Genomic DNA, 27478 nt, shown 5'->3' with positions numbered 1-27478 from the left:
ACAGGTGAGAGGATGGGAGAGGGAGGTGAAAAGTACCTGGGCGGATTGAGTGCCCACAGCTTGCTGTTACAGGTTGAGGCCATGGGGACTTGCTGTGCCGTTAGCATAGAGGACCGTGAACAGGAAGTCAGCATTGGCCCCTCGTGCCTTTGCCTGAAGGGACGATCTGGTCGTGCACTTGACCCTTTTTATTCGTCAGCACCTTCATTTAATCAGAGAAGGTTCTGCTTAAGACAGAAGCTTTTATTTTTATTCATCCAAGTAGGAAAATGCAACACGTCAGGTCACCACAGACAGATGGGGCCAGTCTAGGGCAGAGTCCACCGTGGTCAGTGCGAAGGTGCTGCCTGTGGCGGTCGGGGTGGCAGAGTCCCTTTGGAGCAAGGCGAGGCACTGGTGACAGTCCACACACCGCAGGCTGCTGCTGCAACCACGCCGACAGTCCAGAGTCCGACACATCATGACCCCGAGGGGTAGACCGGTGTCTGTGGTGCTTGCGGTTTTTCCAGCGTTTTAACATGGTACACAACAAAGTTATTGCCGCCAAGGACTTTGCACTGCAAATTATACTATTTACACTTGCATATTAAAAAAAAAACACAGTAAGTAGATACTGATAAGTATTTTAAATTTCTAAAAACTACCTTGGCCACCACTAGCCCAGATCTACAGCTGACAGTCCACTGGCTGGGGCGTGCGGAGCCCTGCAGCAGGGAACTACTGTGTCTTCTCCATGCCTCCGGCACCCCAACCGCTGGGTCTGAGCGAGGCCACCTTCACTGGAAGGCAAGCCTCTTCTCGACAGCCCTGCACTAGGCTGGCTACCTCCCTCCCAAAGAGTTGTGCGTGGAGGGGGCGAGAAGCAAGTCCTACAGACCCCTCTCCAGGGATACTATGTAGCAGGGAGACCAGGATGCATACAGACTAGATAAGCCCCTTTCCCATCCCACCTTGTTCCTTAAAGTGCCCTCGCCCTTCTGAAGATGCAGCTGGAGCCCAACTAGCCACTTAAACAGACCAAAGGTTCAGCACAACAGGCTGGCAGAGGGTCCTTGGCTAAAGGCCTGAGTTCAAAGATACTTTGGGAGGAAGCAGGGGTAAACACTGCTAAGGGCTGAAATATATGAAGTCTGCCGTGGGAGGTGGCTCCAGGCTCATTAGAAGACAATGAGGGACAAAGGCAGAAGAAGGCTCCCACCTCAACCAAGCATTCACTTTGCCTCTTCCAGTTGCTGAAAGGGAAGTCTGCCAGGAGGGTGGAGACAGCAGAGCCACCCTTGATTCCTGGGAGATGCCTGCAGTCTGGCTCCCCAGCTGTATTCTTAAAAAAAAAAAAACACAAGTCTTTCTGCCCAAGGAAGTCAGTAACGAACAGGAGCTAGCCCACCTCCCCGAGAGCCATGGCAGGACCCTCGGCTGAGAAACAGTGATGGAACGAACAAGTGATGCTGCCACCTCTACAAAGTAGGGGTACACTGGAAACCCCACCTGATGGCATAGGGCTGCTGCGTGAGGTGCATTTAGGCTAAAGGACAGGACCTTCCCAACAGCAGCACTGGAGGCAGTGAGGGTGTCCTGAGGAAGGCAGAGGAGCGCCACGAGCAGACCTGGACCCGTGTCTCACCACTGACCCACCAGCCAAACTCCTCAAATTACAAGGGTGCAGCAGAATCCCCAGTTCCGAGAACAGCATTCAGCCCAAAGAGGCCAGACACTTGCAATTGAACTCTTCCAAATTGAATTCCTTGTGGAGAAGGGATGCTTTCAGGGCGTCTTTGCTATCTAAAACTCTCTTCGTGAACAGAAAGAAAAAGAATCAGGTTCTGATCAAGTCAGCTTGCTGGAACAGCAAGCGAGCTTTCTAACAATCACCTAACCCCACCACAAGCTGGAACTGAGTCAGAAGGAGGCTCAGGGCTTCCCCTACCACGGCACAGCCAGGCCTGGCCTTTGTCTTTTCTCGCCCACGAGCCCAGGAACGCCTCTAGAAACACCAGGAGTGCTGCTGCTCAGAGCTGTTCCCACCTGCTGTCAGACCTGAGCTCCCTCCACACCTTGAGAGAAGACCAGGTAGCAAAATGCAAGAGGCACATCCCCGGTAAGAATAAGCCAGACGAGCCCAGAGCAGCCAGTGCACCTCAGAGGCACAGATTCTCAGCAAAGACAAGACATAGCTTCACTCAGAGCAGTTGGCAGCCAGTTCCCTAAGTTTTCAGTGGTTACCTACCCAGACACCCTAATGCCCTCCCAACCCTCCACACCAAGGGCTGCCCCATGAGCAAGGTACACCTCTCTATACCCTTCGGTGCTCACACCTGTCTGTCTGCTCATGGCAGTGCCCAACCTTCACCTCCTGGCTTGCCCCGAGTGTCCCCAGGCCATGAGAAAGCCAATTTGCAGTACAGAGCTGGGAGAGCCCCACAGGTAGCTAGTGCAGCCACCTCCCCAACGTGGCTCCTCAGCTGCATGTGGAACTCACCTACTCCACAGCTGAGGTCCAGTGAAACTGCAGGCCCTTGTATCCAGTCTCCTCTCGTGGTCCCTGCTGACCCGTTCACGGCAGTTCGATCCACTTGCCCAGAAACCTCTCTGAGGAAGGCACAGTGCTTTGGAAGTGGGGAGCACTGCATACGTTCAGGGTTTTCCGCTGCCCCGACTACACTGAGCACTGTGTCGGTATTCCTTGGTCTCCCTGCACCCAGCTAGAGGTGTCTGCAGTGCACCTGGGCAACACCTGCTTCCAGGTGAATCCTGTGCTCCCTGCCTCAGTGGTTTGTGGGCTTCTTGGAGCTACAGACCGCCACCCCTCTAGGGGTCTGGCCCCAAGCCTGTCCACATGTGGAGAGGAAGCGCATTTGCTCCACAAAGCTCTCCTGCCACGTGACTTGATGTAAAGCCAGGGACGGGCTCCTTAGCATTTTCACCCTCACACACCAAGGACCCAAGTCAAAATTAGATTTGAGATAAATGTTGCACTTGTCTTGCCCTTTTAAATTGTTCTCTCCCGGTCCTAAAAACCAACGCCTGAAGATAGAAGATCTTGTCAAACTGCTTGTTGTAAAGCGTGGCACTCCCTGGCCCACCAATGCTGGTGGCTGGAAACACTGCAACTAACTCTGGGCCTTGAACCCTGACAGGAACCAAACCCTTGGCTGAGAAGTCCAGAATAAACGGAAAAATACCATTTGTAACCAGCAACCCAGTTTCCATGACGAGAGTGACATTTCAAAAGTGTGCTTGTGGTCCCTTTACCATCCTGAGCAAAACCTTTCGCTGGCTCACTGCTCCACGCCAAGTCCGTGCTCCTCGGCCCACCCGGGCTGCGCCTGGCCAGCGCGCCCCTTCCACTGGACGGCTCTCTCCCCGGAGCCCTGCCACCCGGGCCCTGGGCCCATTCCCTTCTTTCAAGCTGCGTCCCTGCTTGGCTGTCCTGACTCAGCCAGTCCTTTCCTCTGGACACCTGGGACTTCTGAAACCTCTTCTGCCGCCTGCCCTCCTGTCGGGCCCGCCTCTCACTCAACACCTGCAGTCCTCACAGGCAGAGCCGCGCCTCCCTCCTCCTCAGGGCACACTCTGTGCGAAGCTGGTAAGTGCTGGCAGATGGCAGGCGTTCCCGCTGGGACTGAGCCATGGCCTACAGAATGCTGCCCGGTGCCACAGGCAGGTGCGGCTGGCCCTTCACGGAAAGTTTTTCTGTGGACATGTCTAAAGCAGTGTTCCCACGTATTTCCACACTGTGACACTCAAAAAAAAAAAGACAATATTGGGTGGCCCACAGGGGTAAACAAAAAGACCACTGGTACTTAGAGACACCTGGCGAGGGGGTTCTGCTTACCCCCAAAAAGGTTGGTGGGTCCCATGTCTCATTGTACCTGGGACCTTCCATACCTCTGACCTGAAGACCCAAAACCACAGCTGCCTCTTCGGTCCTGCTCCCCAACAGAGCTACGCAAACACTGAAGTGCAGGCAACCACCCTGACTCCTCCTTGGGTCTCCCCGCGTGGTCAAGGGCAGACCCACAGGGGGCAGGACCAAGACAGACACAGACCTAAATCCCCAAGCAAATGCCCTAGTGACCACACACTTCCTATCTTCTGCCCTCCTGAAAGTGCTCTGGAAGGCAAGTCTGTACCTTACCACCGGCTGGAGACCATGTCCTACAGATGCTGGATCAAATGAGCTCTAGCCCTACTCCAGGCCAAAAAACCAAACCATCACTTTTTTAAGAAGCACAAGGCCCCTGTACGAAGGAATCCCCGGTACCTGTCATTCCCTTTGGCGAGCTCAGCAGAGGAGAAACTCAGGGAAAGGGTAAGAAACTGACTGACCAGTCTACAAAACTGTGCCTGTTGCCAAAACAAACATTTCACAAAGAGCACAAGAGCCCCCTCCCTGAGAGAGCAGGGAACCCCCCACTCGTGGCCCAAATGGAGATGGCCCTTCCAATGCTGCCATCCTGCTCTCAGTCACAGACTGAACCCTGGCTGCGGGGCAGGGTTTGAGCAGGCATCCTCAGCCCCTGGCTGGGTGCTGCCATGCCCACCTTCCTCCTCGGTGTGGGGGAGACCCTGGCCCATGCGGAAACGCCATCCTTGCCTTTTCTGCCCCGTGCAGCCCTCAGTAGTCCTCCTTTCTCCCTCACCTGGGCATGTGCAGCAGCCTCTGCCTCGCCCTTCTATTCCTTCCATATCTACCCTCCTGAATTCTCGCCCCATCTTGGAAGATGGCAGTCACTGAAGTGGCCCTACACTCCACACCTCACCCTGCTACTTAACCCTCCAGCTAGACGGCTTCCACGAACAAGGCCCTTTGCACTGCCCCTGGTGTCCGTGGCCCCTTCTTGAAACCTCACCAGTTGGAAGGCAGACCCCCGCCCAGCTCAGAGCATTTTTCCCGGGGCTTCCCCCCTCCTGGACTGAGTGTGGGACCTACCGCCGAGCTTTTCCCTGAGCCCTGAGCATCCTCTCACCCTGCCCCACCCTGTGTTCTCCATCTTGGTCAATGTTGTCACCTTCTGTTCGGTTGTCAGGGCTGAAAACCTTGCCTTTTTCTCTAACTGTTCCTTCTCCTTCAACACCCTGGTAAGTAGCAGTAGGTAGCAGCAAACGTTTCTGGATAACACTGTGGGAGAAACTCCTCTGTACCAGCCCGCCCATTGGAGAGCACCCCTCACCACCCCACTCCCAGGGTAGCCCATGGACCAGCCTGGGAGGCGCACTGCAGCTCCAACTGCCCAGCTGGCTTCCAAAGACCATCCTGACCCTTCTGGAGCCACACAAGAAACTATAACCCCTTAGAAGCAGCTGATGGTCCACATTCTCCTCAGCCTCGCTGAATCTCATTCGGAAGGGCTTTTTTGGCTTCCAGAGGTGCCGCCCCCCAAAGGGTGTGGTTCCCCCGCCCCATGGTAATGTAGCCACCACCACATGAAGGACGTAGGAGGGACGAGCAGTATCTGAGAGTATGCGGTGGAGGGGTTCTGTGAGACCCCAACATCAGAGCGCATGGGGAAAGGTGTCCCTGTGAGGGTGGCCTTTTGGCTACTGCACACACTGAACACCTAGCCGGTAACAAGGGACAGCCAACAGCTAAAACCTGGGGGCAGCTGAACTCAGCGCACTCCCCGCCGTCCCAGCCCTGGGCGCTCTCCAGCGGCATTGCCTGGCCTGCACCTCACTGCAGGGCTCAGCACAGCACAGAGACGGTCTGTGGGCACAGAGCGACTGTGAGGCTGGCACCAAACAACAAAAACCCCCGCACAGGCTGCCAGGCCCGAGGCCAACCAGCCCAGGAGCAAGCAGACAAACGGCTGGGTGACATCAGGATTCTTTTTTCCCATGAGCAGCGGTAAAGGCAGGAGGTGGGTTGGTTTTGTTTGTTTTGTTTCAAATCAAGAAACGTTAAGTAGAATTCCTCAGGGGAGAGGAAGCTCACCGAAGGTTCTGGAAGTCAGGACAGGCTGCAGTCCGGACCAGTCACACACACCACCAGTGCTGAGCACAAAACCACAATGGGTGGGCCTGGCTGCTTACTAACTGGGTAACTGGGGGCGAGCCATTTTATCTAAGCCCAGACTTCCTCATCTGTGAAAGGGAAACTTCTAGATCCCACAACTGTGGTGGAGGTCAAATCTCATCCCTGAGAAAGGGCTTCTGTTAACCCTAAAAGCAGTAGGAGAAATGTTCTTTTTTTACTTGGTTAAAAGTTGACTAATTAGGAATCACTAAATTTGCCACAAACAAGCTGGGTGGCCGGGACGTCTACAGGCCTCCATTCCTTGTCCGCACAGTGGGAACAGTCTGCGCACTGCCCCTCCTCCAGGTCACAGGGGTGACCAGCAGAGGGCTCAGCTAGAAAGTCCCCTACAGTGATGCCACACACGCACTCTCCCTCTCACACAGTCATTGCTCTAGGCCTCGTACAACCTGGTTTTAAAAGAGGGAAGGACTGGATGTAAGAAGATGAAGGAATAAGAGAAAATACATGTATAACTCAGGGACACAGACAACAGTGTGGTGATGGCCAGAGGGATGGGGCGCTGGGGGCTGGAAGGAGAGGGGCAAAGGGTTGGGGGTGGGGGAATGGGAACATTTCAACAGTGTCAACAGTAAACATAAAGAAAAAGAAGTTCCTTTCTCTTGTTCCCCTCCATGATTACGGCAGGTGATTCAAAAGAAAAGCCAGCTGCCTAGGATGATAATGACTTGGGGTGAGGGAGGGTATCTTTCCCTAAACAGGGTTCTGCCTCCATTCCCACGCCCGCTGAGCCCCAGTGGAGACCTCACTGGGGCGCAGTGGGGGAGTTGGTGGGGTGGTCTGCAGCAGGTGAGCAGACCAATTCCCAGAGCCACCCACAGTCATTCGGAGACCTCAGGCCACCGTCCAGGCGGGGCTCCTCAGGCACCGCCAACCCAGAGGCCAGTCCAGGAAAACTGCTGTCATCAGAACAGGTCACTGCAGTCTGCCCTTAGCACTTGCTCCCTGTACTTCCACCCAAACCTGGGCAGCTGCCCCTCTGTGCCCCTCCTCCTCCTCCCCCCCAGTGAGACGGCTTCACCAGCCTTCCTCCAGCTTTCTTCTCTGAGAGTATACTCAGAGACTAGCTAAATAAGAACTTACCTCAATTTCTCATTGATATTCAAACAAAAAACAAGCTTCAAATATAAAAGCTTTCTCAGTTTATACAGCTACACCTTAGCCTTCGAGTCTGTCTTGCTAGTTTGTTACATAAGCTTTCTCAGTTGGTCTGAAAGAAAACCACTCTATTTTATACAAGGGCATCTGGTGTAAAATACAGAGCCTAGGGTCCAGCCCAGGAGTCTAGGACAGCTTCTAAGCCTGTGAGCTCAAAAGATCCTGTAAGGCCCCTTACAGCTGCACTGGGCCCTGCCCACCACTGCCCGACACCTCCTTCCTCTCTCCCACCCCACCCCCACTTCCATCCCCAGACTTTTAATCCACAGCATGGCTACTGGGAAGGGGCTTTGGCACTGAACAGAGCTGGGCTTCGTTCTTGACTCCAGCATTCAGTTCTGAGCCTCATTTTTTTCATCTGTCCAATAGGGATACCACCACCTCCAGAGGCTGTTTGCGAAGACTGTCCAAGTGCCTGGCACACACAATAGACCATTTTTAGCATCTTTCTTTCCTCTCCTTCCTTTCTTCCATTCCTACTTCTTCAGTCTACTGCTGCCCATAGCCCAAAATGACCTAAACTGAAGGCTACTGTTGACTTAATTACCTGGGACAATTAGCTGACCTTAGAATGCAGAGACCAGTCGTGCAAATTGTATAAAAGAAGAGAAACTGAGCTCCTAGGTGGTGCTAAGAGCTGTCTTCGCAGCAGCCAGCAGAATCCCGTTCCTTCCTGCAGTCCATGAGCGGCAAAGAACATGACTCAGGATCATACATCTCCAGCTAGGACATGCTAGTCAGACATGCTAAACTGCACGGGCAGACATGACGGCAGTCTCCACTCTGCCCACCAGCAGAGCTAGCACAGTGTAGAAATGGCAAAGTTCTTCCAAGAAAGTCCAAGACCCTCCTTAAAAGGATCAACTAATTAAAGTATTAACAACTGATTGGTCGAGGGGAAAAAAGAGGCCCGCATTCTACGCTAGCTCCACGAGGCAACAAATCTACCAAACCGCCACAGCAAAGACAGGAGTAACTTCTATCAGTTCATCAGTTTATACAAATATCTCAGGCTTAAGAATATCTTGAACAGAATGCAAACCTATCTTATTTCCTTTTAAAGGTACCACTCAGTCCCTGTGTAGTTTTTATAACCTGAGAGCATCACAGCACTCGATCTGTACTCCCAGTTTCACGCAACTAGCAGCAGGCAGGGACGCATCTCCTCACCTTCCCTTACTGGCTCCCAGAGTCCACAGACAGCATGTGCTGGCCAGAAATGGACAGAAAGAGGTCTGTCCTTCACTCGACAGTATCACCACCTACCCACTTCTTATGCTGAAAAGCAACTTACCAACTGTGTCTAGACAGCGAAGTGGGTAGATGGACAGACAGACCTATAGGTTGGCAGATGGGTTTTTTCCCTAAAATTAACAGACAGGCCCCAGCCTGGAAGCTCAGGTTGGTTAGAGTGGCATCCTCATACACCAAGGTTGTGGGTTCAATCCCTGGTCAGGGAACATAAAAGCATCAATCAACAAATCAATAAATGGAATGACAGATCGATGTTTCTCTCTCTCCTTCCCTTTCTCTAAAATAAGTAAAAATGTTTTAAAAACTTAACAGAAGGGAGGCTTTTCATAGTGATGAGTGTAGATTTTCCCCTCAAAGTGCTGAAGCAAACTGGGGAGAGAAGCTGCAGGAATGCTGTTCAGAGAAGCACCCAAATCAAAAGCCTTCTGAGTGAGCCACTCGAACTCTTTTTTGTCTATGGTTTCTAGTAACTTGCTTTCTACCTGCCAAACCCTGGTGAGCTCAGAATGTTGGACTCTGGGGCTAGCTGTAATCAAACGCACTTTTTTCCTCATTGAAGCACTGGTAGAAAACTTGGAATCAACAAATTGATCATTTAATAAACTCAGCCGTTTTAAGCACGCCTGAATCCTGAAGCAGGTAGGCACTTGTGAAGCCCTGGCAGCAGGCTGGCCAATGGTCTCACCACCACAGCGGAAAAGGGAGCATTTTCATTTAGTGTGGTCCACAGTGACCTCCTCCCACCAGCTCTCATCAAACGTTCACTTTGTGTCTCCTGCCTAAGCTCCAGATGGTGAAGACAGGCCTCTGTCCAAGACTGGGTGCACCCCCACCTGTTAGCACTGAGGAACGAACGCAGCTGCCCCCAGCAGGCCACGCACCTATTTCTAAGCTACCAAGCCAACTGCCAGCACAGCCGTGCCTCCCTCCCATACTGCCACCTCAGCCACCTCAGCCAAGGGAAGGACAGTCGAAGGTTCCTGGGTACTTACAATGTGCCAGGTACTATTCAAAGCATTTTAGTGAATTAACTCACCTAATTCCCAAGCCCCAAGGGAATTTGCTGGAGGGAAGAAGTTCTTTGGTCCAGATTCCCACATGGTTTCTATTCCATATTTCTAGCTGTGCTGTAAAGCTTACATAACCTAATTTGCATTGGGGTGCTATTTTAAAAATCTCCAAAGTTCACTGCTTTAAGCATCAATGGAAGCTGTTAGCTCTTACCTAAAATGATAATGTGAGAAAGAATATCTATTCTTAAAACTAACAACTCAAATTCTTGACTTAAAACTCTTTATGGAAGTTGCTATTGGAAAGGAAGGGACTCATTGCTCTAAGAAGCTTAGCTCCCAGCTCCGACCTGACTGCCCAAGACACACAACATCGACAGTGAAACTCACCTCCGCAGAAGGCAGTTCCTTGGCTCTGTGCTTGTTACTCGTTTACCACCCATCTCCCTGCCAGGCCTCCTGGGTAACACTGAACAATCGATGGTCACTGGGTGGTGTGGCATCAGTATGAGTCTGATTAAAACAGAACCTTTCTTGTTCTGACCACCACAGAGAACCCTGCTCCGGGCCAGCACAGAGGCCAGGCCTGAGCTCAACGGCAGTCAGAGGAAGACCACTCACAGAGCAGGCTGTTTTCAGCTTTAAATGCTCCCAATGGCCCTGGTGTTTAGGGCTCCGGATCGCTAGTACTCTAACTTCAGGGGATGCAGTGCCGGGATCTCCTCCTCAGTTCATCCCCCCAACTTACTACTGAGAATTTACCTCCACTGCAATTATTAATGAGACCCAGAAAACATATAATGAATGACATATTAGAAGGGTAACCCCCTCCCCATTTGTCATTAAAAAATATGATGAGTATTTGAATTAACCAGTTTGGTTTTTTCTGTCTTATAAAAACTGTTTCGAAAGGACTGGGGTATCTGTTGCTCATTTCATTCAATTCACTTATACTTGGACAGAAGTCAATGAACATAAACCAGAGTTGGTTTTGAGCTGTCAAAACCATCAGGGAAATATTTAAAATGAGTGAATTTCCAAATGAGGCCCATTTCAGTGATGTCGGAGGGCCCATATTATTAAGGTACAAATAAACTATTAAATAAATAATACATTTTTGACACTGCTAACGCATCAGTTGCCCAATCCCACCAACAAGGAAACTCTCAGAGTTGAAGTGCTCCTACCGGGCAGGCCTCCGCTGGGCCAATACTCAGAGAAGGACCCAGCACGTGACGGGCACTGGGCTGTTGCATCAGCACTGGGATGCACTTGGCACTAGTCATCAAGACCTCACACCGCCTTTATAGATGCGAAAGTTACATTCAACATAAAGATTCTGTATGGGAAAGAATGTTGTTCCAGCAACCTTCAAGTTAGTCATAAAAAGAAAACTGCTACTTAGAGACAAATAGAAAACATATATTCATTTTAATCTCTCTATATAAAATACAGCCTTAGCACAGAACATCTGACACATATGAAATGCATTTATGGGATGCACTAAACGAAGCAAATCCTTATTAAAATATTTGGCCTAAACCTCTCATCTTTTAAATAAACTCCATGGTAGTTGCAAAGGTGGGAAATAAACATCTAGCTACCTAACCTAAAAAAAGATAAGTCTATTTGGTCTCTGCAAACTAGGTATTAACCATTCTGAGTCTTGCCAAAGTTGGTTCTGCACATAGTTAGCTTACCTCAATCAATCATTTTCCCACAGTTACCTTAACGTTTTGGTTTTTTCATTTCTATTGCTTTTTTTTTATGGCTTCTTGCTGCTGTTGTATTAGGGCGTACAACACAGATCAGAGATTTTCATTTCTCAGAGAAGTCTCTCTCTTTGAGAAATTGGCACTTCAATCCTCAGCTTTATACCTGCATACAAGTGGATCCTACCAGCATTCTTACCGATCTTGCTGCTTATGAAATCCCAGCACTTTGGCCGAAAGAGTGCCCTGACATTAAAATCTTCTGAGGTGAGTGAGCTCTTTCCACCCCTGAATTCTTTTATTTAAACAGGTGTGTGTGTGTGTGTGTGTAATCAGGTATATATCATATATGTTCTACACACACACACACACACTCAGCTCTGTACAAGTGAAGTGTCTCTTACATAGAAAGTAATCACAAGGGCATTAAATGCTGAAAATAGTTATTTGACATTTAGATCATACAAATGCTAAAGGTGATGTGATGGCGTAACACCTAAGAGGTCAAGTACATCATTACATGATTGTCATATGTGCATGCATGCTGTGTTCATTGGTTTCAATCACTTTTCTCTTTAATCAGAAAGTAAAAGAGCTTACCTTTGTATACTGAGAGCACAGCTTACAGTCACTATATCTCAGCCTATTTTATACAAGTGATATGGCTACGAAGGTCCGAGGAGAACGAGAATAAAGTGAGATAAACGTGCTGAAAACTGCTTAAAAGTATTAACCTGAAATACACAGAGGGTCCAACACCAGTTTTAAAAATACATTAACGAGGTATCCCCAGCTCTTCAATTAATAATGGTGACTGAATGATTCATGATTTCCAAACATTCACCCAGTTTTTTAAAAAAGACAAGGTTAACACCAGCACAACCCGGCAATGTCTGGTCCCCAGTTAGCAACCGGAGAGGAGGGCTACGGATGCCCTCGGGACCCTCACTGCCCTCACCACGCGCTGCGTCGAGTCAGCATGAGGTGTGCAGGGAAGGTACTCGACCACCCACCTCGCACGAGAGACGGGGTGCTCCTGGCGCCTGAAGGAACACAGGCCGCAGGCCACATCCCTGGCTGGGCGCCAGCCCCATGCAAAGACTATGGCTTCAAGGAGGACCCTACCTCTGAGAAATTATAATAGTGCTAACTGACACAGTCAGGAATGCAACTATCCAATTTACGTACTAAAAAAGTTTAAAAACGGTCAGAAGATAAAGCACAGCTCACACACTGACTCTGAGTTCTGCACTGGTCTGTAATGTCCCTGACAAGAGACTGCACTGGGAGAGGTTAAGTACAGATATTGCTACGTTTCCAAAGGAAAAGTTTTAAAACAGACACCGTGGCTTTGAGTCAAGTATTGCTCTTCTTTAAAATGTTCAGTCACTGCTTTCCAGAAGGAGGTGTCAGAGTGCTGGCTCTCAAAGCTGGAAAGCCTCAGGGGTCACACTGCTCTTAAGACCAAGACACAGAAATTGCCATTTCAAGCCAGACAACCTGATGGTTCTAGAAGTCAGAGAAGAAATCTTGAGGGCCCAAGTGAATAATAAATGGTGCGACGCTCAGAGGCTGGCAATAGGGGCTGTCAATGAAAAAACCGCCTACAGTGGAGAAAAGAGCAGAGAAGCAAAACTTGATGTTAATTTCACAGAATTTGGTGAAGCCAAGAGCTTCATTTATATTTCTCTGCTCTTTCAGCTGTAAGTGGAATTTTCATTACAAAATGGAGGGGTGGGAAGGGCACAAGGAGGGGGAACACTTAACTCATTACAAAATGTGAACAGTTGAACTTGCAGTGGTTACCACTTCTAACAAAGGACTGACAGCTCAATTATTTTAAGTAAAGCAGAGAAATGTAAAAGTTTGCAGCAACTGGGCAGGTTTACAACATGGTTAGTAACTTCCAACAAACAACAAAATTAAAAAAAAAGGACTCAGTAGAACCATTTGAAATGACTGCCATCATGTTGGAAAACAGCACAGCCCCTCTCACCGCTGCACAGGGGTGAGCTACGAAGCTGAGTCGGCTACTTCCAAATAATTTTCTAAAGAGAAATCTCCAGAGAGATTCCAACTTGGAATGCAAATTTGACCATCAATTTCAAATGACAATACAGCTACAGCTGCCAATTAATTGTATTCCAAAAACAAAGAGGACTATTGTAAATATTTAATTAATAAAAACTGGACACTACCAGCCATGCTTTTTCTTCTCAGTGATGGCTCTGTTTCATCCATAGGTCAGCAAAATGAATCAATGAAACATATGGAAACTCCCAGCCGAAATGGGCCCTCCTGTTCATGTCTAGTTACTAATGCACAGGATGCGAATGATAAGGTCACAGCTATTTCTAGCAAGTGATGAGGTTTTATTAAAGTATCACCCACCACTAATAAAGACAAAAGGTCAGAGAGCAGAAGTAATGAACCACTGTGTAATAAATATACATCTGAAAAAGGACCCTATATTTGTTCTAAATTGCCCATTTCGTTCTCATTAATGGTCCCAAAGAAATCTGGCACATAAATTTTCCACATTTTGTGAAGCCCATTTTCACTGATGGGCAGTGTTGTGCTCCAAAATACAGAATTTAAGAGGAAAGCTAATTCTTACTAAAAACAGACACTTTAAAGACAAAGTAATTCATAAATATCATAAACATCAGGACCACACTGTTGCCTTCATGGGGGTGAGTACCTTAATGAAACCATTACCTTCTAGTGACATCATAGGCTTTCCAAACAAGGTGAGAATGCAAGTGGAAGACTTAGGTCTGCACCCTTTACAGAACAGCACAATGGTACCAACTCATCATTTGTCACCAGCTTACCCAGGTGTCTTAAAAATAAATGCTGACCCATGGCTGAAACCTGTCACTTTTCACAGCAGCACTCAACAAGAACTGGGACAATTGAAGAGCAAGTTTTTATGGGGACCCTGTTGCTGCTTTAGATTCTGATGTAATTGAAGAGGAAAAGAAGACCCTTCAATGAATCCCAGAAAAACTGCTAATCTTCTAACTGCATGAAAAAAGCCAGGGAGTGAACACAGTATCTTACAGAGTGAAGAAGGCCACAAGAACAAGAGGGTGATTGATTGGTTAATTTATTTTTTTTAAAACTTGAGAGTTCGGAAACTAAAATAATCACACTCCTCCTTTCCATCTCTGGGTGGTGCCTCACTTGGACGAGCAATGCTCTCGGAGAACGTGACCCCCTGGCTTGAGGGGAAGCCCTTGCACAGCAGGAGCACGAAGGGCTCACGAAGGAAGGAGACTGGCTCAGACTCACAACCGCCTTGGCTTTGTTGCAGCAGTTTTCTTACAAGGGAATGGGTTTCTAGGGCTAAGTTACTGGTTTTCAATTCCTTGTAATTTTATACCAAAACATATCAAAAATAAAAAGCTAAAACAATATTCAAACCCATATTTTATTGGCTTTAATTACACACTTCAATATTTACAAAGTTAAAGTTAAATGAAAAGTCTCTATTGTATTAAAAAAAATAACTACAGCCCGAATTAAAGTGCCCTGGGGCGAATGCATGTCCATCAGCTAGGAACCAGTGACTGCGTCAGGAACCAGGCAGCACTCTGTGTCACAGCAAAGCAGTTTATTTGTGATCAGTGTTTGAGACTCTGTACATCCTTCACAAATTTAATTTGACATAATCTGACACTCCTCGTAAACTCTGAACTGCTAGACTTACTTCCCTACAACAGAAGGGCTGGTATAAGTTATTTTCCAGAAATGAGGTACCGTTTCACAGAACTAGTTTCTTTTTTTTGTTTTCAAGTTTTAGAGAACTAAATTTGCATTTGTTAAAATCAAAAAGTAGGAAAGATGTTCTTTACAAATAATTTTGATCAAGTATGTGTTCAAAGAAAGCAGGATAAAAAGGCTTTTTCTCTAACATTCTGTATTGTACTGTACTGCTGTTCAATAGGAATTAGCTTCTGTCATTTGCTAAAAGAATGAGTAGTGGGGAACAGGATATGTTGGGAATTTCATAACGGGTAACAGAACCATTCTCTTGGGTAAACCTACAGAGAAAAGAAACGGAGAGGACTCCAAATAAGTTTGATAATCCAATAAAAATTTCAGGTAAAAAAACCTTATAATAATTACCATTAACCTTTTCCAGATTAGTCAGTCAACATGCAGCACTTTGGAAGAGGCTCACAAACCTCTCACAGACCTCCAATTTTGAAACGGCTCATAATATTTTGATAGTATCTTCCATTCCAAATCAAGGTGCTGCATCACAGGAAGGATGATGCTCAGAAAACAATTGTGTGTGAGCGAGCTGCCATGAACTCTAAGTATCAACAGCAATGCTATTGATTGATATTCTAAAGTGACTCTACAAACCCACACTGGCTCTCCATTTGGTAAATCACATTCTACAGGAGAAATAGGGGTTGTAAAATTCAAAGCACATCGTTCTGTGCCAGCCTGAGCTTCCCCAGAAAGACAGTTCCCAGCGGAGCTGTGACCAGGTGCTTATCTGGTTAATGGCTATTGCCAATATTGGCGTGGCAAATCTGGAAAGATTAATAATCACTTTCTTAATTTTGTAATTAATGAGTTCTTGTGGCCTCACAAACTCCTGCATACTCAAGCATGATTTGAAATCTGCTCCTGTTCCTACTCTAATCTCTGACCTACAGAGAAATCACAAAGCAGCAACAGCAGGTAGTCAGCGCACCGGATGATCAGAGGGAAACCGCCCCGCATGCAACAGCTTTACAAAGGCCAAAGACGTATCTACCTTACAGCCAAAATAAAGCGTCGTTTTAGTAGGTAGGCATCACAGTAACATTTAAAAACCAAATCTTTTATGTGAAAAATGGGGGCATCAAATGTCACCAGCTTTGGAAGTCAGTATATGGCACATGGGAGACAGAAGCCTTCTGCAGTGGGGGCTCAGAGGCCGCAGGGTGGAAAGTACGATGTTAGAGAAAAGGGAGGAACAAGAGAGAAAAATTAAAAAGACTGAGGGAAAACATAAATGTAGCTTAGAACCTAGATATGAAAGTGTTTTAAAGGGAAAAAGAAAGCTCTAGCAAACCTGCACTAAAGAACGTGAGACTTACTATGTCTGAAAGAAAGACACAGACTTAAGAACCTGCCCTGGGCGGCAGAAGCTCGGGTGCTCACACAGACGTGTTACAAGGAGTTGAGAGTCAATGTGTTTGGATAAACTGAACAGACCTAGTTCACAGGAACGATGCGGCAGTCAGGATATCCAGAAGCCGGCTGAATGGTAAAGGCAAATGGCCAAATCTAAAGGAGCTAGACAGTTTGAATTTAGAGGCAATTCTGGGTGAAAGCATACTCTTGAATGAACCCCCACTTCCTAATCACCTATATCTGAGAACAAGGGGAATCAGGAGGAGCCCTGACCCAACCAGGGTGTGCCAGAGGGGACAGTCAGGTAAAGGATGCAACTCCAGACTCGGTCTGCACTTTGCCTTAGAGAAAACTCACCCCAAATATTTGACCCTTACAGCTTCTCCACATCTTTCCGGGACATAAAAGGTCTATCTTAATGGGAAAAGTGGTCAAACTGTTCACATCCTACTAATTAATTTAGAGTCATGAAGCCAGGTGAAGTTTCAACTTGGCAGTGTCTAAGGACCCATAATTTCCATCCAAACAAAATGGGAAGCTGATACATGGAGACAGAGCACAATGAAAGGCCTTGAGGCTCCTGGGAAGGACTAGCCTCCTGGGGGCCGTACACTCAGGGTCTTCCCCGTCTGTGTACATGCGTGCCCAGCCCGGGGTTGCCCTGAGGCACACACACATACACACACACACGCTCTTCACATGCACACCCAGGTTCTCCTTTCTTCTCTCAGTGACAGACATCCTGCAGATGGCTGATTCTAGAATATGTAGCACCTAAGTTAGGAAAAAGGTCTGAGAGCATATCACTGACTCCAAACCTATTGCCTCCATTGCCACATAAACCTCATTCAAAAGTTATCCAAAGGGCCACTGAGGTTCATTTCTGCATTTGCTTTTATGTTTTGTTTTTGGAGGGAGAAGAGACACTTGCATGCTTTTACAGCATGTACTGCCAACTTTCTGCAGTGAGCACTTGTGTGACACTGCTGGTGACACCCCTTACCAACTCCCTTGGCCCATTTACTCCACTTCTAAAGCAAAATTTCTGGAAAGGGATGATGGCTACAAATTTGCAGTGAACATTTTCTATCCCTAACTTAGATCACCCACAGTTCACACAGTTTCCAACCAGAAACTTAAATGTAGCCTCATAACTGGCAGGCAGCCAAGCCAGAAACTGTGTATGGCCCTTCAGTAGCCTTTGAATGGAGTGTAAGTTGGCTGTAAGAAGAACTACTTAAAATACTTAATTTCAGTATGGTCAGAAACAGGCAATTAGAACAAGCAGTCCTTCAATCAGGCAAAGCGGAGAGAAGAGCAACTCCAACCAAACCAAGAACCACAAGGTTGTGGCATTTTCAAAGGGAATTTAAGTTGGGTCACTAGAATGAACAGGTCTGAGATCCTCCAATTCATTTAAAGAAACCTAGATACAAACTGTGCCTGCGATTGCTGTGACAGAGTCGCTAATAGGAGAAACCAGTAAGAGGGTGTACATACCATAGGCTGGGGCAGCTGTGCTGTAACCATATGGTGTTCCATAGCCTGGTGCAGAAAAGAAGAGAGCATGTCAGTCGACGACAACGAGGGGCTGGCGCTGGCCCAATTTACAAGTAACACCAGGCCTGGTACCATGGGCCCAAGGACCTCCTTCCAGATGTTGGAATGAGAACCATGCCCAGAATGGCTCTAACCTACTGATCCCTTCAGGCCTGCTGGAGTGAAGCCTTCTGCATGGCCTCCAAGATGCCCCTGACCTACCAGAACATCCTGTCTCCACTTTGCCAGGCTCACCTCACTGTACTCTAATTATCCACTCCCTGTCTGTGTCTCCCATTCCCACTAGAGTAGCAGAGACACTTGCATCACCTGAATTCAGCAGAATGTCTGGCATAGAGTAATCACTGGCTGAAAATAATTTGTTGAGCAAAGGAATACTCAGAATGATGCAAATGACCCACTTCTCAAAGGCAGAAACCAGAACTTTTCAAATCTCTTTTCAGAAAGTAGTGATAGAACAGGCTGAAGTCCCAACTGCCACTGAAGAAGGCACATGGATCAGGCTGTGGGCTCGGGGGCAAGTCCATGTCTCGCTGACATCTGAACCCCTGGCCTCAGTGTGGGGTCTCTCAGTAAATACTGGTGAAACTGACATTAGTATCTGGTGCCTATGATGAAAAAGGCTCATATTGTAAATAAAAACAAGCACAAAGAACACAGAAGGTTTTGAACCAGTTAGTTCTGGCACAAGTTTCTTATACATTCTTAGGCATATATAATTTATGAGTTACCATTTTCTCATCTGTACAACCGGAAGCTTTCCTAGCTACTTTGTAGTGTCATAGAGATTAGAAATACTTTATTAATAGAAGCTATCGGGTTGGCCAAATAGTCCCTTGTGCTTTTTTGGGACCAATGGCTCTAGTTGCGCTTAGCTGTCTTTAACTTCATTTGAAACAATTTTGTTACATTGTATTGTGACAGCTGTCGTATCAGCGTGCATTTCTTAAACATCAAAATTGGTGAATTTTTGTGCAGCCATTTTAATATTGCAGATGAAAGAAAATATGGAACATCTTTGGCATGTTATGCTTTACTATTTCAAGAAAGATAAAAATGCAACACACAAAACATTTGTGCAGTGTATGGAGAAGGTGCTGTGACTGATCGACCATATCAGAAGTGGTTTGCGAAATTTCTTGGTACAATTGACATTTTGGCCAAATAGTTCTGTGCTGTGGGCTGTCTCATGCATTGGAAGATGTTTAGCAGCACCCCTGGCCTCTACCACTAGAAGTCAATAGCAGGTGATAGACGACATACTCAAAATATCCAAAGCAATAAAGTTATTGGTGAAAATGAAAAATTTTTTTTTTAGTTAACGTAACAGACTTCTTGGCCAACCCAAAACAATATTTAAAAATTGTTCAGTAAAACAAGTTAAAAAATATAAATACTGTATCACCTGGGTAAATTTCTAGGAAAAAATTGATTTCTAAAATAGAACAAGGACATGAAATCTACCTGGGCCCCTTCAGGTTGTACCCACATCAAAACAAACTTTTTTACGTTGCAACCCTTTTGTCTGCATCATTTCTCCTGCACTGATTTTTTTTTCCTCCTCCTCTCACTGACCGACTGCAACTCATCATTTCTTTCAGTACTAAATGCACCTCCCCTGTGAAGTCTCCCGAGCTTGCTGGTTCTTCCTCTGCCCACTCACGCTGCAGCTCTCATCACACTGCATGCTGTTTACACAACTGTCCCTTCCAGCCCCATCCAACCCCAGGCATTCCCCAGGCGGATGCTGGATCTTGGTGGCCTATGAATGTCCAGTTCCAAAGTTCTTGTTAGAGACAAAACACTCAAATGACTGGTTAACAAGTAAACTGCTTTTGGGGACCAACTGAAACATTTCCTGAGAGATGAAATTTTTGTCACTTTTTAGTCTATACTTAAAGTCATATAAAACTGGGGGGTAATACCACTTAGTCTCTCTCGATCTTACTCGTAGTCTTTGATTCTCAGGAACATGTCTCAAGAAGACACAATGCAGCTGAAACAGGCAGCAGGAACAGTATCAGAGGCCAGAAGAGAAATCAACATTTAAAAAGTAAGTCGTGCATCAATCCAGAAGAAGGTAACTGGCTGGCTAAAGGCTTTTACCAAAACCTCCTTAGAGATAAAACTCAATTACTTAGCAGCCACAGAGCAGGCCACTGGGGCTCGAATCCTGGCTTCCCTTCTCAGTAGCAAGGTGACTCTGAATTGTACCTGTTACTTAACCTTTCTGAAACTCACCATCTTCTGCAGTAATTGAGTTGGCAGGAAAATGTAATAATATATGTAAAAAAAATTAACCACAGTCTCTGCCACACAGAACGGACTGCACAAATGGCATATAACCTATTCATGATCTAAAACGGCCCCACTGGCATCTTCTCTAGGCCACAAAAGAATTTCGTGTGCAAAGGCTTCCGGAGGCAGGCCCTTCACAGAGGCCAGTGTGCAAAAGCCGCAGGAGAGAAGCTATCACAGGGCAGACAAGCCCGGCGGCAAGCAGACCCAGGGTCCCTTCCACAACTACTGCCCCTAGACGATGGCTGCTCCCCACTCAAGCAGGACATAAACGTTCCAAGACAAAGCCACCACAGACATGACTGGATGAAGCCCACACAATCAGAGGCAAGAAAGCCCATCTCAGTAACTTGCCTGTTATTAAATGAAAGCTGCTTCCTTTAAATAATGCATTAAATAAGGCAAAACAATATTACAATTCATTAAAAATAGTGAGTTGCACAGAAGAATGTCTTAATTTTGGACACGAACTGTATCAAACTATCTTTCCCCACCCATAACAATCATCTCTCGCTGTTCTTTGTCCCCTAAAATGGCACGATCCTCCAATCAAATTCCTCTAGCTAAAAATCCTGGGAGATGCCCTTGAAACTTCACTCTTTTTCATGTTCCACATTAAACCCATCAGTTTTGCTTCCAAAGCATCCTCCAATCTACTCACCTCCTGCCACCCATCTACTTCCTTTTATCTACTGGAGACACCTCCACTGTTTCTTGCCTAGGCTACTAGTTTACAAAACCTTTAACTTGTTTTGTCATGCCTACTTTCATTCCTGCAATCTGTTCTTCACATTATAGAGTGAGCTTGAAAAATAAAGTCTGATCTTGTCACTTCTCTCATTAAAATCCTTCACAATAACCAAAGAACTTAGGATTCTAAGACCAAAATCTAAACCACGGCCTCTAGGACTGGGACTGAGCATCTAAGAGCTTTAACTCAAATCATTCCCCCTCCCACCCACCCCACCCCAATGATTTCCACATTACATTCTGACCTTCTAAACATTCCGATGAGCCAAGGTCCCTACCACCAGCACCACAGGTCTCTACACATGCTCCTCCCTCTGTGTTCAACTGTCTTCCACCCCAGACTCTTCCCCGAGTTAACTCCGACTCACTCTTCAAAGCTCAGTGCAAGCATTACTTCTTCAGGGAAACCTTTAGGGACCCGACAGACTGAATCGGGTCTATAATGGTGATTATTGGGTTAGTATTTCTCACCTTTAGAACAAAATCCATGTCTGGTATATGCCAAAGTAGGCACCCACTTGTTTATCTGAATAAACAAGTCTATTGTTTATAGGAGCTATGCCCCTACTGGATGAAGTTCTAGAAGTGTAATTACAAAATCACATTATCCAAAGAACTCCCCAAATAGTCTATTCAGTTCTTCCTTTGGAAAACAAAGAAAAAGAAAGCACAATCTATGTAAACTTTTTAAGAGTGTTACCTAAAAAAGTAACGCCACTTTCACCTCCATCGACGACTACGAGCAGTGTGCTGGCCACGTCAGAGTTGTGTGCTTTCAGCACCGCAGGGACTGGACGGCAGTGACAGCGCTGCGCGCCCGTCCCCATCTCCCTCAAGCCACGTGACGAAATGGAAAGCGTAAACTTCAAAACTACAAACATCTCTACATTCAACTCTTTGCTTGGCCTTATCTCCCTAAACCCGTAGTTTCCTCACCTTGAAAAAGGAAACAATTTCCGTGAGACAACACTGGGAAGATTACAAACCATTCGGTGAACTCACTCACGTGGGAGAATCAGGTGCACAGTAAGCTCTGGATAAATAGGTTCCGCATTTTCTCTCCGAGCACTTACTTCTTCAGTCTGTGACAGCTCCCAAACAGGGAGTTAAGGAGACACTAGTAACAGCCAGGCTTCACAACAACTAAGTAACGTCTTGGCAGCTCTCCTTCTACACTGTTACATCCCAGCCTGTTTCCTGTGCCCGCAGTGAATGCACCCGGCTCCTTCACGCAGCCTCCTCAGTCTGGCACTACCTTTTCACTTCCTCATTGTCAAATACGTCCCCTCAACCAAGTGCAATATTCCTCATCTGCCACTCTCCTCCAGGAGGCCTCGAGACACTCCACAGATTCCATGGAAAACCTATGACACTCTGTAGATTCTCTTTGGTTTCTGTGCTCACCCATCCTATACTTGTGTTATATTTCCAGAGATCATGTGTATAGCCCTGGAAAATAAAGGAGATGCTGTTCTCCAAACTTTGGCCCAGAAAAGGAGGCCGAGCTCTTACAGAATTGTACTATACCTGGAGCTATGTATCCAGGAGCAGCTGTGGCCCCAACAAAAGCTCCCCTTGTTAAAGTTCCTCTTCCTCTGCCCCGAACAGCTTGGACTGCGGCAGACACAGCTGTGTTCACAATACCCTTGGCCTGTCAAAAATAACACATTGTCATTACTGAGAGAAATAAGAACTATCATCCTATTATCTCTGTAATGTACAACCTCTAGGAGAAACTTGAGCCTGTAGACGAGAGAGTAAGAGTCCTCGATGACCTTAACCCTTCATTCACTCCATCACCTGTGAAATGAACACGACACCTACCTTACAGAGCTGTTCTGGAGAATATGCTGAGCACATAAAAGTGTGCAAATAACTTTATTTTTTAAATCCTCACCCAAGGACATGGTTATTGATTTTAGAGAGGGAGGGTGACAGAGATGTCAGAAATAAACATCGGTTGCCTTTCCTGTGTGCCCTGACTGGGGACCAAACCCACAACCTAGGCATGTGCCCTGACTGGGAATCGAGCCTGCACACTTTCAGTTTATAGGACAAAGCTCCAATCTACTGAGCCACACCTGCCAGGGTGCAAATAACTTCTTTTCACTGGAGGATTACCCAAAAAGTTCATTTTCTACATATAAATTTCAGTATCAAATTATATCCAAAGTCAATTTAGGCCTGACTAAAGTAATTATAGACACTTGATATCCAGGTTCAAAATCCACTACACTCCCTGCCCACAGACAAAAAAATAATGTAACAACAAACCACCTAGAATAGGCTGAGAACATGAATGGGTTTTTTAATAAAAAAACTAAAGACAAAAAGAACAAAGATGTGATGCCAGTTTCTGCTCATAGTTACTAAGACCTCAGGAAGGTCATGTGGTTCCCTTGAGCCTGTTTTTTTCTGGGGTGTGTGTGTATGTATGTGTGTGTATTGATCATAAGTAAATAACAACTCTAAGGTCACTTCCTGCTGTAAAGTGCCACAGATTCTGGTAATGCCCTATCACCTCTCTTGCTAACAGAGCCTCCCCAGGAACGTAGTAACATGACAACGACGCCCGCTGGGCTTTCCTTACTCCAGAGCACAGAGAGCAGCTTAGAAAACACATGTAAAACTCTGAAACACCAACCAAGTCAGTCAAGGAGTAACAGTCACAGGGCTACTCAAACATCCATCCCCAAAACTAAACTTTTAAGAAAGTCAAAGAATATTTATTTTAAAATAACTATTATACTTATTTTTTAATAAAAAGATGTAACACAAACTCAAGCTAGAAACCACTAATATTGCCCACCACAATAAAGAGAGAAGGGAGCCGAGCAGAGAAGCAGTACACACACTGTGTGAGAGCGCACACATTCAGCTCCTGCGGAAATACCATCATCCTCTGCTTCTCCTGGGGTAGCCTTGACTGCGCGTGCGACTGGGCAGAAGACAGTTCGGGGTTGAATGTGTCTTGCACAGAGAACTGCCATTTTTCTTTTGGGCTAAAAAATATCCAACCCACACATCCAAAACAGACCGCTAGCTGGCAGTCAAGCACATTGAGCACAGGAGTCTTATAGCTTCTAGTATGGGAAATTTCTAAAAATGAGTCAACTTCAAGCAGACATTTCCTTTAACACAGCTTAAGTCAAAAAGTAGGCAGCAACAGCCTTACAGTAACAGGGTGACTTCATACAATCAAGCTCATTCCTACTAGAACCAAACCTAACTAACTAACTAACTAACAAGTCTCTGCACATAGGCTTTTCAAACACTAAAAGGACTTACAAATGACAAGATATAACCCACAGGGAAAACACTCCAAAATAAATAAGGTAACAATTATCTTTCTAATAATTTAGAACATATTCTAGCAGACTTAGGAAAAGAAAATCCACTTTTCTCTCTACACATCTTCCTCTGCAATTTAAACACTTCATTTTTATTTCATCTCAGTAAGTTAGTTTTACTTGCATATATTTTGGATCCTAAAATTTAAGCAGTGCTTATTATAGTAAATAAAAGTAGAATACAAAACAAGTTTGTAACATGCATATCATAAGCAATAGTAGAATGCCCATGTATCTGGAAGAAGAACCTGGTTTTAAGGGAACCTGCACCATTAATCAACTATGCTACTACATGCAGTATCTTAATTTCTTGGGGTCTTGTTCCCTCATCAATAAAATGAGATCAATTCTACCCTCCTATAATGGACTCAGCATATGTAAGAGAAATCGTTTAACACAAAATCTTAAATAATCTAAGCTTCCTTCATTTTTAATTGCTTTCTTTCTATTACATAATACCTTCAGACATTATTACACAAGTACTCTCCACGAAGAAGAGAATGTGTCTTTATTTATGTATCTATTTTTTGCTCCCCCCCCCCAATTTACGTATCTTTTATCCTCACAACCATGTACATGGTATACAATATGTCTAGAGGACATTTTTTAATGCATAAAAATGTGGCTAGAAAAATCTGTTACCCCAAAGCACAGAATTTGGAGGTCATCTTTTCCAAATACCTTGCTATAATCAAACATTCAGCAACACTGACATTCCCAATCAAGCAACACAGGGTCGAGTTCTGCTGCACCACCTCCAACAGAAAATCCAAACTGAATAATTCAAAAGTCAAACCAGAAAAGGAAATGGAAGAGCATCTGCAGACTCTGAGGAAAGTGAGCCCAAGTCCTCTTGGCAGGTTCCCTAAAGCAGATGAATGCTAACATCGCATTCAAGTCCAAATCCCTCAACACCCCACCTCATCAAGAGTGACCTGAAGCCCCCAAACAATGCCATCAGTCTCTTTTTATTGTATTGTTTAAACAGAACAACCACAGAACAGGGAACCACTGACACGTTTATATTATTAATGATCTAATCCAAATAAAAAGCCGCTAAATCCAAGAAAAGACATAATTTGAGAAAAAGCTAAGTGGCACAAAATAGAAAAGGAAACAATTCTGGTAGCATTTTCCAAAGGTATTACGAAGGTTTAATGCTCAACTCATACCTGAGGGATAATCTTCTTTTTCTTATTATTTGCTGCATTGGGTCCAGAAAACAGCTTCTCCAGGGCAGCTAATGCTGCACTTGCCTTTGCCACTTTCTTATTTGGACCTGCACCTCTGAATTTCTGTCCATCCACTTCTACCTAAAATCAAGAACAACACTCTGCAGTTATCCCATGCAGTTCCTCTATGCAGTTTAATTCAAATGGATCATAACACAGAAAACACCACAAGTCAAATAGTGCCGCAAGAAGTGAATCAGTCCATTCTGAGCTTACAATTAAGCTCAGGCTGCCCTGTGTCCTTGAGGAGAAAGCAAGGTTGGCTTGTATCCAAGTACACACCTCCATTACAAAGCGTTTGTCATGGCTTCCACCAGTCTCCGAGATGAGTTCATACTTAAGACCTCTTCTTTTCTCATTGAGCTCCATTACAGGATTTTTGCCACTTGCTGTGAGGATAGGGCCCTGAGTTCTGACCTAAAAGAAGGTTCAGTCAAGTAAGATTTCAGAGTATTAAATTTCTTATTAATTTGATTATACTATGCCTCTGTTGGAAAAGAGGCTCAAAAATTGTACTTTAAAGCATTTAGAGGCCAGGATGCATGCTTACCCTCCACATATAAAACATATGGAAATTGCAAGCAGTAGGTACCTGGCCAGGCTGCCTATGAAGCACGCCTGTCCCAAAAGAAGGGCATTGAAGAGCGATGCAGCCTTACCACAGCATGGCAGTCGGGAGTCTGATCTATAGCACTCGTGATCTAAGAATAATCATCTAAACAACTACAGCAAAGTGGATGACACAGCTGAGACTCACATGACACCTGAGCGTTCAGTGTTTTTTCATCAGAATTAGGGAAAAAATAACTCAATTTAGGAAGTGGGAAGAAAATGCCCCTTCACACCTCTCAGTCTCTCTAAAGAGATTTAAGTGAACCTAAAGAAAAAACAGTGGGCTACAGACTATGAATCCTCAAATTTAAAGATAACAGTAAAAGTAGTCATTCCCTGTCCTCAAGGAGCTAGAGTAGAGTGGGAGAGCCAGATAGAGCCACTGCAAAGCAATGTACACATGAGATCAGATGTAAGCTGTAAAAACACGACAGAAGGAATCACTTTGTTGGGCCATCAGGATAGTTTTCCAGGAAGTGACAACACGAACCCACCCATAAAAGGGAAGCGCCACACCATCATAAGGAGGAAACAAAGGAGAAGGGCATTCTGGACAGAATAAACAGGGTGAGGAGAGTAAGGAAGAGCCCAACTGAAAACGCCCTTGACGGAGCCAAATCATAAGTAAAGGACTCTGTACCACACACATGGGCTTTGACTTTATCATGGACAGTGGGGAGCCACTGAAAAGAATTTAATCTGGGCGAGTTCATAATTATATCTGTGTTGTAAAAAATACACTAATAATAACAAAATAAAATGAAATAAAATTACTCTAAGAGTGGTAGAAAAAATGACTTGCAAAAGAGTAAGAGTCAGAGGTAGAAAAGTAATTCATATAAGAATATGAAGGCTCAAACGATTTCCGGCCAGAATGGAGGTGTAGGTAGACACACTGTGCCTCCTTACACAGCCAAAAGAAGGACAATGACAATTTAAAAATAAAAACAACCAGAACTGCCAGAAAATCAAACTATATAGAAGTCTGACAACCAATGTGTTAATAAAGAAACATTCATCCAGACAGGTAGGAGGGGCTGAGATGGGCGGACAGGCAGAGAGAACTAAAGGGGGCGGGGATGTGGGTAGGAGACGGTGTGCAGGGCGGAGGGGAGTGAAGGGGAAAATGGGACAGCTGTAATAGCATAATCAATAAAATATATATTTTTAAAAAGAATATGAAGGCTCAAATGATGAGAGAAGTTAGCCCAAAAATAAAACAAACCATAAAATGCTACAACTATAATTTTGAGAAAGAAAAGACCCCAAAATTGAGTGCTTTTTGAGGTCAGAGATCATGTCTTTAATTCCACCACAGTAACTTCTCAAGAAATGCTGAAAAAATGAATGCCCCCAAAATTATTGTATG

The 27478-nt window shown here is 45.6% G+C and overlaps 1 protein-coding gene across 3 annotated transcripts in view; it reads right to left on the bottom strand.

Annotated features, from left to right (window-relative positions):
- Positions 1–172: 172 nt before the first annotated feature.
- Positions 173–27478, bottom strand: part of STRBP (spermatid perinuclear RNA binding protein) — an 82348-nt gene continuing 55042 nt past the window's right edge. The window contains exons 13-17 of one of the 3 annotated variants that reach the window (XM_053663742.1): positions 25780–25914; positions 25438–25578; positions 22443–22566; positions 17808–17852; positions 173–11905 (exon numbers count right to left, since the gene is read on the bottom strand). In XM_053663742.1, the coding sequence (XP_053519717.1) occupies positions 11901–11905; positions 17808–17852; positions 22443–22566; positions 25438–25578; positions 25780–25914 (450 nt within the window). In that variant the 3' untranslated portion in view covers positions 173–11900. The other 2 variants (XM_053663743.1, XM_053663741.1) reach the window with 2 other exon arrangements.

This window comes from Artibeus jamaicensis, unplaced genomic scaffold (assembly GCF_021234435.1).
Source record: "Artibeus jamaicensis isolate MK-2021 breed Jamaican fruit bat unplaced genomic scaffold, CSHL_Jam_final contig_3275, whole genome shotgun sequence".
NCBI classification, from domain to species: Eukaryota; Metazoa; Chordata; class Mammalia; order Chiroptera; family Phyllostomidae; genus Artibeus; species Artibeus jamaicensis.
The sequence above is the reverse complement of the archived record's forward strand: the minus strand, read 5'-3'. Positions and strand labels throughout refer to the sequence as shown.